This window comes from Trachemys scripta, chromosome 5 (assembly GCF_013100865.1).
Source record: "Trachemys scripta elegans isolate TJP31775 chromosome 5, CAS_Tse_1.0, whole genome shotgun sequence".
Taxonomy (NCBI): Eukaryota; Metazoa; Chordata; order Testudines; family Emydidae; genus Trachemys; species Trachemys scripta.
In genome coordinates, this window is record NC_048302.1 from 23,777,360 (window position 1) to 23,793,571 (window position 16,212).

General features: G+C 40.0%; 1 protein-coding gene across 8 annotated transcripts in view; it reads right to left on the minus strand.

Annotated features, from left to right (window-relative positions):
• PTPN13 (protein tyrosine phosphatase non-receptor type 13) overlaps nt 1–16,212 on the minus strand; it is a 146,742-nt gene that overhangs the window by 75,883 nt on the left and 54,647 nt on the right. For all 8 annotated transcript variants that reach the window (XM_034771548.1, XM_034771553.1, XM_034771554.1 and 5 more), the window contains exon 6: nt 12,694–13,257. In XM_034771548.1, coding sequence (XP_034627439.1) covers nt 12,694–13,257 — 564 coding nt within the window. The remainder of the gene's footprint in view (nt 1–12,693; nt 13,258–16,212) is intronic.

Genomic DNA, 16,212 nt, shown 5'->3' on the forward strand with positions numbered 1-16,212 from the left:
AATATTTCTTATTTGTATATACAACATTCTCATCAGTATTTGCTACCTAAGCACTGCTGCATTGAATGCATGAGAACCAGAAAGGGAAAGAGACTAGTTTGCAAGGTAAATGAAATGTAAGAAATACAAAATGCCATGAATAGAGAAAAGAAAGATTTTGCAAGTTGTTTGTGCAGGCAGATTTTGTCTTGGGTTTGTAACAAGTCCACTTGTCTATGCTTCAAGCAAGACTTCAGTCTGATGAGGCTGGCAGAGCTACTGTACCAAAAAACTGGTACCAAAACACTGAACTGCAAACCACTGCCCCTCTTATCAGTAGCTTGTTCATTATAGATTTTCAAGTGTGTTAAGCTGACTCCAGGGAGGAAAATTAAAAGGTTTTAATAGTCCATCTAATCAATAATCTGGGTTTCCCAAACTGAGAACTGTGGCTTGGAGGAGTATAGCCAGAATTACTCTCCCATTCCTCCCTCTGCAACCTAGCATGCGGGCAAACCAGCAGTGAGGAAGCTGTTAAGCAGTTGCAGAAGAGAGGAACAACAGCTTCTCCCAGCACTGCCAGCTCACACCAGAGCTGTTCCTGGCCTGGGGCAGTAGGTGAAGCAGTGATGGGAAGCCACTGAGGAGGCTGCACCCCTTGTCACCTCCCTATGGTGACAGGCTGATCCAGATGCTTCAGTCTGAGGCATCCTCAGGGGTCATAGATTGGACACCTCTAGATTGTAAATTTGTTTCCGCTATAGTATAATAATAATATAGTGGATCCAGTATACAGTAATACTGGGCAAAATCATGAAGTCCTTTTCTCAAGTCCTTACTCAGGCAAAATTCCCATTGACTTCAATGAACCACATTTGGATTTAACTTGGGAGTGGAATGGGAGTTTTGCCTGAATAAGTAAAAACCAGAGTTTCACAACTCTCATAATATTCAAATCTCAGCTCCTGGCATCATCTGATTGATTATGTGAGAATCTTAGCTTTCATTTTAAAAATGAAAGCAAGTTTCAAAGGACTGTACTCCACAAACCACTCAGGCTAGAAAGTCTTCACACCATGTCCCTCTGAAAGGCTCAAAACCAGAAAGAACCCAAAGTTTATTATTTTTGAAAATATCATGATTTTGGGGGGAGGGGTCCAACTTGTGAGTTTTGAATGCCTGGAGTTACAATGTTGAAATACTGAACAGAGACTTCTGGATTAAGCCCACTCTGCAGTAATAGTCACATGTTACAGTATAATGGGTAGTGTAATGATTTGTGTTTCTTGTATAAATGAATGCAATATTGTAATGTTTAGATTTCAGTGTTGTAACTAGGGTGGAGTCTCCTAATAACCATAATGTCTCAATCATTTAACATCTTAGTAGATCCACCTTGAATTAAAATGTCTTATAAACAGACCCGGTGAGCTGTTAATGAAACTGTAAGTTACAACGAGGAGCAGCCACAATCCAGCAGTGAACAAAGTAGTATGGCTTGCAAACCAGTGCTCATGCTGATCTGTATTTGGTTTGTACTTTTTCAAGCTGCCTGTCAAAATCAGCAAAGCACAACCTTACAGGCACTTAACACTAATACGACACATCATTTACCCAAGGCAAGATATGCAAGCCCAGACAAGTAACATACAGAAAGGCTCATCCCAGCCAACTGCACAACAGAAATTAAAGACCCACATTTAGCCTGGAATTTTGTCATCCTGAACACATGACTCAAATTACAGAGATACAGGTTTTTAAATGCAGTATTACACAAATTACTGGCTTTACAAAGGATAGAGAGAAAGAGGAAGAGAGTGTGAGATGGGGGAGTTAAACAAGTATTGCAGAGGGAAAAAAAAGAAAGATAGCTAAACTATTTCAAAAGACTATTATTTAATAGGAAAAAATTTAATACGTTTTGAGTTCTGCCCATTTTTCCCTTTAAAGGGACACAGCCAACTTAAACATGGCCCAAATTAAAATTGTGTAAAAAACCCAAGCTTTTATAAAACTTAAGGCCATTAGAAAGATTTCCATAATTTTTTTAAAAAAATATTTCAATGAAAGCATCCCATTGCAGTGTTTGAAACCCAAATATTGAAAGTGAAATCGGGCTATAAAGAAAAGCAAAATCAACTTCCCTGAATTTTCACTGTTCAAATCAACAAAAATACAAAAAATTAACCAGTGACATAAAGTGACAAATAAGTCAAATTTTAAAGATTTTTACTCTTTAAATTATTGAAAGGGTTATTAAGAAATAAATATGTTAATTTAAAATAGATAAAGCTCTGTTCCCACTGAAACTAACAGCAAAACTTCCAGAAACTTTAAAGGTGCAAGATATTTAAGACAAGTGTTTCCTTTAAAAAACTGACAAAATACCTGTCACTTCTTTTCTGTTGCAACCATGAAGTTGTCGAAATAATTCTACACTTATGTTAGCACACATTATTACGAAGGAAATGCCGAAGCTGGCCCTTGTGCTCAGCCACACAGATATGATTCAGAAATTCTGTGATTTAAAATTATCGTCTTTTTTTCCCTCCGTGAGAAGCCAATTTACAAAATCTTTGTGGAATTCTTTATGTAAGTGAATGAAACATTATCTCCAACATATAAAATCATTTTATTTTTCCACTCTTCAGCCACTAAGATATAATTTTTGAACACTGGTCTAACACAAAATTCAACCCTCTCCATACTGGACATACCAATAGTGACAATCCATTTGACCAGCACTAACTTGTTTAAACCATTCTTAAGCATGAGGATTACACGTGTAGTTGTGAGATGTCTGAACAGGGCCTTTTTTGCTGTTACACGCAAACAATATGTTACATTTCTCATTTATAGCAAACTCTCAGATCTCCTGCTAACTAAATCTATGTACAATAGAGTAAGTAACTAAAGGATTGGAAGACAAAATATGTATTTCATTGCCTTTGTAAGATTAGTTCATAAAAGGATCCAACTGTTTAGTCTATAGCTGAATGGTGTTGACATTTTTGCGGGGAACCTCCCAGCCAATTCATGAACATTTTTATTCCAACCCCAGCCACCTTTCTGACCAGCTCCAGATTAGACTAGAGGTCCCCACTGTGCAGTCTGTGGCACTCTGATGGTCTACAGTGCACTTGCTGGTTGTCTGCTGAGAGCTGTCTGGACACATGGGGCTTCTTCTTCTTGTTTCAAGCTGCTACAGCACATTAAAAGACATCTTAAAGAGAGATTTAAAATGTTCCTAACATCACTCTTCCATTTCCTGTAGTTGCTACAGGGAAGTTATACAAACACAGACTGGATAAATCAGGTGGGTCTTCAGAATCAGAAGTGGAGTGATATTGGTTTCTGAGATAGCTATACTGAAACTTTGTATTGAACTATGTAATTCAAGAATACCACATTAAGGCCATTACAGTGGACAGTGTAACTACTTTGCACATTTTGAAAGAAAATAGAAACGCAAAGGTATATAAAATGGGGATGGGCCCAGAAACAAAACCTGAGATCCAACCTCTCTTCCACAAAAAAAATGGGGAAAGGGTTCATTATCTGAATGGGAATCTGAATTTTGCAGCTCACACCCACCTGTAAAACCCATCTTTAAAAATTAGCAATGATGCAAGTACTATTTCTCATTAATAGCCTCACTCCGCATGGGAATGATTGACATATGTGACAAAACCCTTCCTTCAACTTTCACATTGTGTGTTTCAACTTCTGCATCACCCCACTCAACACTGCACCTAAAACTGCAACTCTCAAGGGCAAGCTGATAAAAAGATTCTAATGCGATGAGTCTATTTCATTAACAAGGTGCGGTTCATGCTCCTGCATGAAAACATTTCAGTTGCACAACTCATCAGCTCAGGTATTTAATCAGCCATGCTCACAGGTAAGAGGACTGTAGCATCAATGGTGCAGTTTCACAGAATACTTAGCCTGGATTCTTGTCTTCATTGCAAATGCCAAAAGTTCAAAAGCTCAGCGAAAGTAATAAGAGTAAAATATCTTGATATTAGGTACAAATGAGAAACTAGTAATTCTGGTGTGAAATAGGTTCACTTAAGTACTCCTTATTTACTTAACCACACTAAAGGAAACCAGTTTTATCCAATTCTCCTCCCAACAGTGAGGAGTAGAGCCAAAGAAGTGAGGATTTGTCCTTTGGCTTTTTGGAGACAGAGTGCTGCTCCAATTGAGCTGCTATTTTCTTACTATAGAAGCAGAGCACAGCAGAAGCAAACCCACCTGTACGCAGTACTGCTAATTTCAAATAATAAACAAATTTGAGTTGGGCCACAAAAATCATGAGATTTTAAAAACGCTGGATTCTTCTCATTTGCCTTCTGGGTTTCAAGCCTTTATGGGTCATGTTCTTCCAGCTCTTCTCTACAATCAGGATAGCTAGAAACTTTCATGTTATAAAAAGTAAGCTGAGATTCTTGTGCTATCACATGACTCCAGAAGCTGGGGCTTTAAGAAAAAAACCCTGTGTCACAAGACTCACAAGAAAGTTGTGAGAGCTGGCAGTAGTCTGTGTGAAAGCAGCCTAAGAGAGCTTCCAACACCACAGAAAATATCAGAGGGGCCACAGAAGTAGTTTACTAGTTAATGGGTGAAAGCCTAAGGTATCATAAAAAGTTTTGTTTTACTATGGTAGGTTGAGAGGGAGAAATGGTGGTGGAGCCAGGGAACAGACTGAAAATAAGGGAAAGGTGTAATGAAAGAGGACAGAATGAATGACAGAGGGAAGGACAGAGAAGAGAACTGAGGAACTCAGTGAGAGGAGGAAGAGACAGAGACCGACTCCTAGCCATACAAAATGTTGTCAGTCACACTTAGTGGTTGTTTCAAGAAGACACTGAGAAGCACAAAGGGAGGGCCAGATCAACTGGGATAAAGGTAGAAAAATTGAAAATAAAAGAGAGGGAAGAACTGAAGATGGCTGTTCGGATTCTTTAGCATTCAAATGCTTCCAGACTGCACATTTAACAAAAACATCCATGGGATGTTTTCTTAACCTTCCTAGCCTCTCCATACCTGGATTCAGCAAGATCAACTTCTCCTATTCAGGATCCCTGCTCTCTGTCTTCCCTGCCTCCCCATTTCATCCACAGTATGCTACAACACCAGTGCTTATCTGTACTTCCCTACTTTTGTGCCACAAGATCCCTTTAGTGCATAAGCAAGGAGATTCCTGGCACCCCCTCTGCATCCCATTTAAAACATCACCTTGGTACTCCAGAATTTTGAAGACCACCATCACCCTACCGTCGATACGGCTGAGAGAGACATGCATATTAATCATAGCAATAAAGCAGCTCATTTTTTATCATGTTTATCCTTGAAAATGGGTAATTAAACACAAGCAAAAAGTCAACACATAAAAGGATGGGGGAGGGCACAAATAGACTAACACTGAAACATCACCAAACTGCAGCATGCTATACTGCCAGAGCCAATCAGGGGCAGGCCTGGGATCTAAAAACCAAAGTCAGCTTTAGAGCTTTCAGAAGATACCATCAATTTCATAGTTAAGAAGGTGGTGAAAATGAGGGGTGGAGAAGAACACACAATGCTAATCATGCTCTTTGAACAGCAAGCAGTGCTTGCAAAAAGTACAGGGTAAATGACATTTCCCACTCTGTATGAGGACGCTTGCCTGTAGGTGCCAAGCAACAATTGCTAAGTTTCCAGAGAACAACACAACTAATCTATTCGCTTTGCAAAGAAGAATTTACTGCTCAGCTTCATAATGTATTATAACTTCACAACTGGAAATCCCAGGACAGCTCTGAGATCACAAAAAGAAAGGTACAAACTGTAACACACTAAAAGATGTCCTAACACTTGAGAAACAGCAGACATTCAAGGACAATGAATACGGACACTGCAAACATCTCCCTTCCACCTCCCCACTCTCTGCTAGCCTCTGTGCTGTCGAGGGGGACAAAAGTCTTGGGGAAGGAGAACATCAAGCTAGAGCAGAAACAATCCCATAGTTGGGACCCTCCTTCCAGATGATGTCACGGAATCTTCTCACACTAAGGATACCTCTCCAGGGGAGAGGAGAGGACCCCTTTTATTAGGAAGAGATGGGTAACAGCAATGAGATATGATAACTAGAAATACAGGGTTTGTAATGACTGAGAGAACCACATGCTAAAATGCCTGCTAGGGGCAAAGGTTGCGGACCTCTTGAGACATGTAGACAGACTTACGTGCAGTGCTGCGGTTATGGTTCATGTAGGCACCAATGATACAGGGAAAGTTAGGGGATATATCCTGGAGGCCAAATTTAGGCAGCTAGGTAAGAGATTGAAGTCCAGGACCTCTATGGTAGCATTCTCTGAAATGCTTCCAGTTCCACACGCAGGGCCAGTTAGACAGACAGAGCTGTAGGGTCTCAGTGAATAGATGAGATGATGGTTTTCAGAGGAAAGATTTAGGTTTATCAGGAACTGGGGACCCTTTGGGAAAGGAGAAGCCTATACAACAAGGATGCGTTCCACCAAAACCAAAATGGAACCAGATTCTTGGCATTTAAAGTTAAAAAGAGCCTCAAACTACATGTATATGCCAAATTAAAAAAAAAAAAGTAGGAGGACCAAAAAAATGCCACCATGGCTAAATAACAAGTGAAAGAGGTGGTTAGAAACAAAAAGGCATCTTGTAAAAACTGAAAGTCAAATACTATTGAGGAAAATAGAAAGGAACTCTAGCAAGTCAAGTGTAAAAGTATACTTTGGCAGGGCCAAAAAAAATCTGAAGAGCAACAGCAAAAGACGCAAAAGTAAATAGCAATTTTTTTTAAAGTATATCAGAAGCAGGAAGCCTCCCAAACAATCATTGGGCCACTGGATAACTGAGGTGGGAAAGGAGCATTCAAAGAAGACAAGGCCGTTGCAGAGATGCTATCTGAATTCTTTGCAGACTATGTGAAAGAGATTCCCACACCTGAGCCATTCCTTTTAGATGACAAATCTGAGGAACTGTCCCTGACTGAGGTATCAAGAGAGGTAGTTTTGGAAATATGAAATTGCAGAACTACTAATTGTGGTATGTAACCTATCACTTAAATCAGCCGCTGTAACAGATGGGCTGTGGATAGCTAATGTAACACCAATTTTTAAAAAGGGCTCCAGTGACAATGCTGGCAATTACAGGCTGGTAAGCCTGACTTCAGTGCCAGGCAATTAGTTGAAACTACAGTAAAGAACAGAATTATCAGACACACAGATGAAGACGATATGTTGGGGGTCTTGTAAAGGGAAATCATGCCTCACCAATCTATGAAAATTATTTGAGGGGGTCAATAAACATGTGGAAAGGGGTGATCCAGTGGATATATATTTGAACTTTCAGAAAGCCTTTGACGAGGTCCCTCACCAAAAGCTCTTAAGCAAATAGGCAGTCATGGGATAAGATGGAAGATCCTCTTATGGACCAGTAACTGGTTAAAAGACAGGAGACAAAGCGTGGGAATAAATGGTCAGTTTTCACAATGGAGAGAGATAAATAGTGGGGTCTCCCAAGGATCCGTACTGGGACAAGTGCTTTCAATATGTTCCCAAACGATCTGAAAAAAAGGGGTAAACAGCGAGGTGGTAAAGTTTGCAGATGATACTAAACTACTCAAAATAGTTAAGTCCAAAGCTGACTGAAGAGTTGCAAAAAGAATCTCACAGAACTGGGTATCAAAATGGCAGATGAAATTCTATATTGATAAAGGCAAAGTAATGCACATTGGAAAACATAATTCCAACTATACTTACAAAATGATGGGGTCTAAATTAGCTATCACCACTCAAGAAAGAGATCTTGGAATCATTGTGAATAGTTCTCTGTAAACATCTCCTCAATGTACAGTGGCAGTCAAAAGAGTAAACAGAATGTTCGGAACCATTAGGAAAGGGACAGATAATAAGATAGAAAATATCGTAATGGCACTATACAAATCCATGGTATATCCACACCTTGAATACTGTGTGTTTTTAGTGTTCATAATTGGATCATGTATACTTGAATTCAGAGAAGATTTTCCTCCCCACCCCAATCTTCTAGCTGAGCTGTTGACAATCAACAACTATCTAAATTTTCATTAGAATAGAGAAGTGAAATGACCTTATATCTGAGCTGAACACAATACTGCAAGTTAATGAACTAAGCACCTCGCACGAGTTATCCTTAACAAGTTTATGAAGTTAAACTTGAAACATTCCGTTTCAAAACCCAACTGCGTAGTTTAATATAATGCAGCCTATGTGGTCTGCAACTTTTTGCAAGCTTCCGTATTACAGTGCTGCTATAATTAAGGTTGTGTTAGCCTTTCCACTATAAGCCCTATTTTTAAAGAGTTTGTAATTTGGTTGTCAAATGTGTTCTGAGTGAAAACTTTGAACACCAGATCCTATGCGTGGGAACATTTTTTTAAAAAAACCGCATTCAACCCATTAAGTTACATGAACACCACAAAAATAAGATAGATTTAAAAGTAAGATGTGGCTTTTTGTCGTCTTAAAGTTCCTTTGTGATGCAAAAAGAAAATTATATTCAGCACAGTTTAGTCTACACTAAGATCTAATGCCTTTTTGTAATTTGAGACAAAAGAAAAAAAAGAAAAGCAGAGATTTATTGACCTGCATATTCCCCCAAACATTTCAAATCCCCCCCAAAACAGGTCTTGCAAATAGACACTTCTTCCCAGCCAGGCCCCTGTAACACACGTCTTCCTACAGCACTATAGTTCTACCTTTTGGCCAGCATCAAGGATCTGTTCCTTTGTGCTAAATGCCCTCATTTATTGAGATACCCTTTCCTCCCCATAACCTCTTTCTCTAAAGGTGGAACATCATCATTTTCCAGCACCCCCTTCCTTCAGGTCACTCTGGGCCAGGTGTGAAGATGTGATGATCTGGGAAGGAGAGAGGACACTGCACTCCCTTTCTCTGGATCCTCTCATGCTTTCTTCTTTCTGGGCAGTTCCTTCCTAACCTGAGATCAGCCTCCTACCTGTCAGCTGTGTGATGTTCCATGGGAAAGAGTCAGACAGCCATCTATGAGGTGCTGACCTAAGCCATTGCTATCTGCTTCCAAAGGATGGATAATACATTCTACCTGAGCTTCCCAGTGGATCAGTATCTTCACTTATGCACTGCCCCAGAACTACCTCAAAAAGCTGCACCTGCATTTAGGTTCATGTACCTATTCCAAGTGCACTTCAAAATATTACCACCATATTTGAAAGATGTAAAGCATCTGCCTAGCAAAGAGAGATTTCAAAAGTGGTTAACAATGGTAGTGTACTATATAACTTACTTGCACGCGATTATGTACACCTCTTCGACAGAGTAAGCAAGTAAAAGACACAAATCCAGCACTCTCTCTCTCCAACCCCTAAACTCTTGTCATACACTTTAAGGGTCTAACCTATTTTAACAACAGGCAAGATACAGTATGTTATAGTAAGAAATGTGGAGAGTAAAAGAGGAACACAGGAAATGAAAAGAGGTAGACATAGTTCATATTTTATGAAATGTTTGCTTCATACAAAATAAGTCAGAAAGGAGTGTGTAACATTCAACAGACTTCTCATGCAAGTTATAAACGCAGATGAAGTGTGCCTCTAAAAACCCTTCACACTCCAACTTGATAAAAGATATTCCTCACCAAAAACCAATGGAGAGTAGGTTTTATTGAGAATTCATATTTAAAACAAGATTTTAATCCAGTAATTTGTGAATAACAGACATACACAAAAACCAGAACAGCAAAAAAAATGAAAAGCCATATTATTGAAGACTTGTTTCTCAAAATGACTTCTCTAAAAATTCCGCTACACCCAAAAGTAAAGCTTTCCTTTGGCCAAGGGACTATGTGTGATAAATCAATGCCTAATGATGTTTATTTCACAATTCTTTTAAAGTGGAATGTAAAACATGCATGTCACAAGTCAGGCCTTTGCTGGAAACTGTCTTACAACCTGTTCTATCAAATAGCTATTGTGAATTCATAATGATGGTAAATGAGTCATTAATTATTGTCTACACCCTCTCAAAGTAAATTTGTCATTCAACAGCATTGAATAGGAAGCCAGCGTATCTGTTATCCCTAACTGCACTTTCACCCTTTCCTTACAGGAATCTAGTAGTTTCATACATTGGAATCATCTCAATAGTTTTCAGGTCATGGACCTATAAGGTTTTCTTCAGAATCACCAAACTGTCTGAATGGGAATGATAAATTCTTGCTCATCAGTTGGATTGTCTGTCTTCGGTTTTATTGTTGTGCAAGATTAACATGCACAAAGCTGAGAGCTCTTAAAGGGTGGACAATTTATTATTTTCTTTACAGGGAGTGGCCTGCTCTTTGGTTTCATAAACTGCATATGTTCAAAGATTGATAGTTAAATTAATTCATATATTAGTCAGATTAGTGTAGTCTGGCTTTAAAAGTTTTCAAATAATATTGCCAGGGATAGTGACATTTCAAAATTAAGGAAGTGAGTGTGTTTAAAGGAAAAAAAGCCCTTTGTTTCAACATGACAAACCCTGAAAAAATAATGTAACCAGATGGCACAGCTTAGAAAGGACTGATGCTTTTTATTTTATATACTATAATTTTTGTACTTTTCTAGACAGAAATAAGAGGTGATACAGTCTTCTTAAATTAAGATCCTTAAATGACAAAAGCCTTCACTTACTACCTTAGTATATGCATTTCTAGTGGGACAGAGTCTAATTCCAGGTACACAGTGGTTATCTCCAGGTATCTATTTTCACCCACTTTCATTCTATTGGTTTAAAAATGTAGCATTTATCAAAGATGTTAACTTGATAGGATGAGCGGGGCATTTCAAGCTTTCCCACACCATCCCTAACATGCCTCATCACTGACAGGCAAGAACCAATGCTAAGAAGATAGTTTGATCTCTACGCCGTTCAATCCTAAATCTCTACTGAGATGGCCAGAAGAGGTGCCGATAAGCAATCTTTGTGATTTAAGCCACACTTCAGAAAGGTGCATAACCATCTTGTCTAAATGGGGATGCGTCCCTGAAATAAGGCCTTAGACACGCCCACCAGAACCTGGACTGAAACAGCCATTTCACACAAGCAGTCTTACAGCAGCCAGACCACAATGACTTTTCAACACTACAGACCTTCACAGTCTGATTCAAACCAGTAACCTAGCAGTGAAATCTTTGTATCTACACCTCTACTCCGATATAACGCGGTCCTCAGGCGCCAAAAAAATCTCATCGTGTTATAGGTGAAGCTGCGTTATATCAGGGTAGGGAGAGGAACCGCTCCCCGCCCCAGCTCACCTCCACTCTGCCTCCGCCTCCTCCCTGAGCGCGCAGCTGCTGCTCCGCTTCTCCCTCCCTCCCTTCCTTCCAGGCTTGCCGTGCCAATCAGCTGTTTGGCCCAGCAAGCCTGGAAGAGGGGGAGGCGGAGAAGCGGAGCGGCAGCAGCGTGCTCAGGGGAGGAGGCGGAGATGAGCTGGAGAGGGGAGTGGTTCCTCTGCACCCCCCCTTACTTGCTGCGGCTCCCCCGCCCCAGCTCACCTCCGCCTCCTCCCATGAGCGCGCCACAGCTCTGCTTCTCCTCCCTCCCAGGCTTGCCGCGCCAAACAGCTGATTGGTGTGGCATGCCTGGGAGGGAGGAGAAGCGGAGCTGCGGCACGCTCGTGAGAGGAGGCGGAGGTAAGCTGGGGCAAGGGGGCCCCGGGACGCGCCACAGCAAGTAACGGGCGGGTGCAGAGGAACCTCCTGCGGTAACACGAATTCGGATATAACAAGATAAAGCAGCCCCATCCCCCGGAGCACTGCTTTCCTGCGTTATATCCGAATTCGCGTTATATCAGACTGCATTATATCAGGTTAGAGGTGTATCTATCAAGTAAGTATAGCTATTTATATAAAAATAAATATAGCTATTCTGTCTTGTGCATTAGGTGAGTTTACAAGCTATTCAGCAAAGCATGCTGTCGATTCAAGGTCAGAATTTGTCCCTTACCATTACTATTTGTCCCTTACTTACACAACTAAACCCATGAAAACACTAGCAAGTTTTTAAAACAAAATATTGCAGCCACACCTGTGGGGTTTCACATACAGATGATTTGATGACAAGTATCATGTCTACAGAGCCAATAAAAGAAAATGTTTTTCATATAAATGCTCAGTTAGCCCATGGGTCTCACTGCCACTCAATACCATTGAGCCAACCTCTTAGCAAGATTCAAAAAAGGTTAACAAGATCATCTGAAGTTATTAATATACAACCAACCAATCAACCAAGAAGGTTGGAAGAGGTGTAATCCCTTCTGCTTCAGGGTATAAACCAACTTCTCATTATTGAGAGTTAGGAAGACGCTTTCCCTGGAGGAAAGTTACTCCATAATTGTCTACTACAGGGCTTCCTGCAATTTCATCTGAAGCATCTGTTGTGGGGTAATGTCAAACAGGATACTCGCTTAAATGGGCGATTGGTCTGATCCAGTATAGCAGTAGCTCTATCCCTACTTCCGCACTGGCAGTAGCCATTCTAATTGCTTTGTCATTTACTTAAAAACTGAAGAAAAGCAAAATCCCACCTCCTCCAAGAGGTGCTATAGAGATATTAACTTAATCAAATGGAGGACGCCTCTGCATAAAGTAACCCCCACCAACCTCACCAACAAAATATAGAAAACCCCACTCACCTTCTACATTCATGGCTTCCCTCAGAGCCTGCAATTTCTTCTGTCTCTCTCTGATCCTGTCAAAGGCACACGATAGTGCTGCAGAGGTTGATGACTCTGGCACCAGGCGCACTTGTTCCAGTTTTTGAGGGCCGAAGACATCCAGTGCTATGCTTCCATCAGAATATCTTGCTTCCTTGTTCCTAGTGGTAGTTGAAGTCCGTACTGTAACTGTCTCATAGTGATTGTTGTGTCTGTGAGACTCTGGAGAATGGTCTGTCTCAGGTGCTTTGTTAGTTGTACACAGCAAGTCTGTGGAGGAAGCCCAAACCTTCCGTTTGGGAGCACTGTCTGCTCCAACGTTACTTTTCCCCCCCAAGTCATCAGTTCTACACCGATAAGGACAGCAAGCATCTTCACGTCCAGAGTAGTAATCTGAGGATATGCTTTGGAAAAAATCTTCCTCGCCTTTTGCTCCTCTGATGGACAGGAATCCCATAGATTTACTAAGCCCTTTGTTCAGCATGGCCTGTTGAGAGAATTGAGCCTTTTGTACTTCTGATGCATCACCCATTAAACTTCGTCCTGGAATGAGAAGAATCCATCATGTATGTACTGTCGGTTCAGGCACTGGAAGTGCAACAAAATTATTGACTTTGTAAGCTATACACTATTTAAAAATGCAGCTTTTGGTTTATCGTGCAAATGCTGGAAAAAATACTTTAAAGGTTTCCTCACTGAATAACCCAAAACAATGCTTATGTTATCAGATACTTTCCAACATTCATTTACTTTGTTTCTGAAATATCCAACGGTGAATTCCTGGCCTAGCGGAGTTGGGTAACTAATAATATTTTAAAACATACAGAGTGAAATAAATGTTTTAACAGTTTTCTCCCATCACCAAATGATCTTTTGAAAATAATCTGAAACACTCCTGAAAATATTAGAGCTATAGTTTACATAATTCCCCCACCATGCTCTAAAGACATAATCCACATTTTTATTGATTTATGACAAGTCTAGGTTTGTTCTACTGATTACCTGGATACACTACAGTATTGGCTGCAGTAGGAGATGACTATATAACTTGGAATTTAAAAAAATCCTGGATCTTACAGTAATGACTATTTTTGGATGATGTTAGACTCTCTTGAGTTAACTTTCTGAACTTAAGACGGGCACTCTGATAGAGTTTTCAAGAACAGAGTAATTGTATGAGCTTTTATGCTTTACGTTAAGGTAGCATTTCAAGCAAGCAGGCTGTTTTGAAATTACTTACAAATAATACTATCAAATGAGATATTTCTTCTACAAATGTACTTGGAAGAATGCTAAACTTTACTTAACCTCAATATCACCCCACCAGCTCTGAAAACTCACAGTGCAAGTAGAGGTTTTTGTCATGAAATTTTCTGGAAACTATGGGCCCAATTTCACATACACCTACTACCAGGAGAAGTACCTACAACCGTAAGTAACCACACCAAAATCCTTGGGATTACTCACCAATGCAAGCATTTTGTTAAATAACGCAGACCCTGATCCTACAAACTACATGTTTGTGTATTTAAGTGCACGGCTACACTAGAGTTTACAGCAGCACTGCTGCAGAAGCTTCTCCCACCAACATAGTGCTGTCTAGGCTTATGATTTATTCACCCCCCGAGTGACATAAGTTATGCCGACTTAAGCTGTAGTGTAGATAAAGTCTAAAAGGATCAAATGGCACTTGCTTAAAACTACCGTGTAAAGATTTAAAAATTACGAATATTCAAGAGGTAAAACTACTAATTACTAATATTCAAGAGGATCAGACGATGTCCAACTACTGTTATTCCTCTGTTCTGTACATCTTGATACAGAAACATTTGAAAACATTCAGTACAAAGTTATGGAAATTTGAACAAAAAAACCTACTGTGTATTCCTAACATACAGTAGTTTAGTCCCATGTATATTACAACTCCAGAAATATACTGCTAACAACTACAAGGATGATGTCTACCTGAGGTGTATGCACATTACACATGTTGATTTTCACCCCATGATAGCATCCCTGCTGGGAAAAAATGGATTGAAAAGAGTCTCTGGCATATAGTCAACTCAATCCTTCTGCCAACCCAGCTAGAGATATAGTAGTGCACGTTGTCTCTCAGGGTGAACTTTTAACAATATCCCAGATGAGATATTAGCCTATATTTCTTCCCTCTGAGTCAGCCTTGAAGTCCTCTTCACAAAAGAAAACAATCCTAGAGCTCAAAGTAATTTGCTGCACTGAACCTTCTATTGTGAAAGATTCTAATGGAATCTGAACTGCTGCCCTTTGTTAGAGAGTTGATCAACTCTCATCAAGAGCCACACTTGTGCATTAGGCTTCTGCTGAGTTTCCAGTGAGTCTATTACTTTTTATTGTATTTTATTGAGTGCTCTAAGAGTTTTTACAAACACTTTGAAAGCTCACTGATTTGCACCCCTAAGCTTTGACTGTCTACTCTTTTCTTGTTACCATTTTGGCCTAAATAAGACCTGGCATGATAAAATAAGTGTTTCTTATCCTTGCAAAGTCATAACATTTTAGTGTTTTGAGCTTCAGAAGAGACTAAATGTCTTCAAGGCAGCACAAAAGCTGCTGTGTGTTCCAACTCATTCAAAATACTAAAATGCAAGGCTTTGTCAAAGGGATAAAAACATTCCAAAACTGATTGTTACACAACCAAGTCAACGTTCCAAAATTAGGGTTAAAGCCCTAAGCCTCAATTAAAAAAAATAAAATAATCCATGGCTGGCCACCATCTTCTATGGGACATCTGCTGATGATCTGTGCCACTGATTACCCAGAAGGCCCCGGCCTAGCTCAAATGTTCAATGGCTGTCTGTTAAGCTCAGTTTGCACATAAACAGCCTTCAAATGGTCGTAGGCCACAATGCCACCACAAGTGAGTCTGCTGCTGCCAATGGCCCCTTCTCCGCACCCCACATTGTATGCAAACGTGGTTTAGGAAAGGGTGTAAATACTGCAGCAGATGCAAACGGGTGGGAACACTTTGGCAACACGTCAACTCATAAACATTAGAAATGTATTTCAATATTTTCACTATTTATTTAAGATTCTCGGGGTGGGGGGGAGAGACATCAAAGTGAAATCACCCACGTTACCATCCCCACCCCCAAAGTTTCAATTCTAAAAGTAAGATTTTTAGCTGGAAAAATTGCTTTTGCATTTCTTCACCTTATTGTTTACTGCCTAAACCGAAATTAAATGCATGCAGTAAATCTAGCGAAAGAATAATGATGTTAAAGGAAAATGAGGAGTGCCTCTCCCCCCGCCCACCAAAAAAAGGATGGCTATGACACCCATGTAACACTTTGACTATATTTCGGGACAACCTATGAACTATATAGGCCCAATTCAAAAAAGTATCCCTGTTCAAGAATGCTTTCCTGAACTGGGGCCATAATAGCGAACACTGAGTCCAAGCATATTTTATAAACACCAATTAGGTTCCCACACAGCAGCAAGCATGTCTATTGTACATTG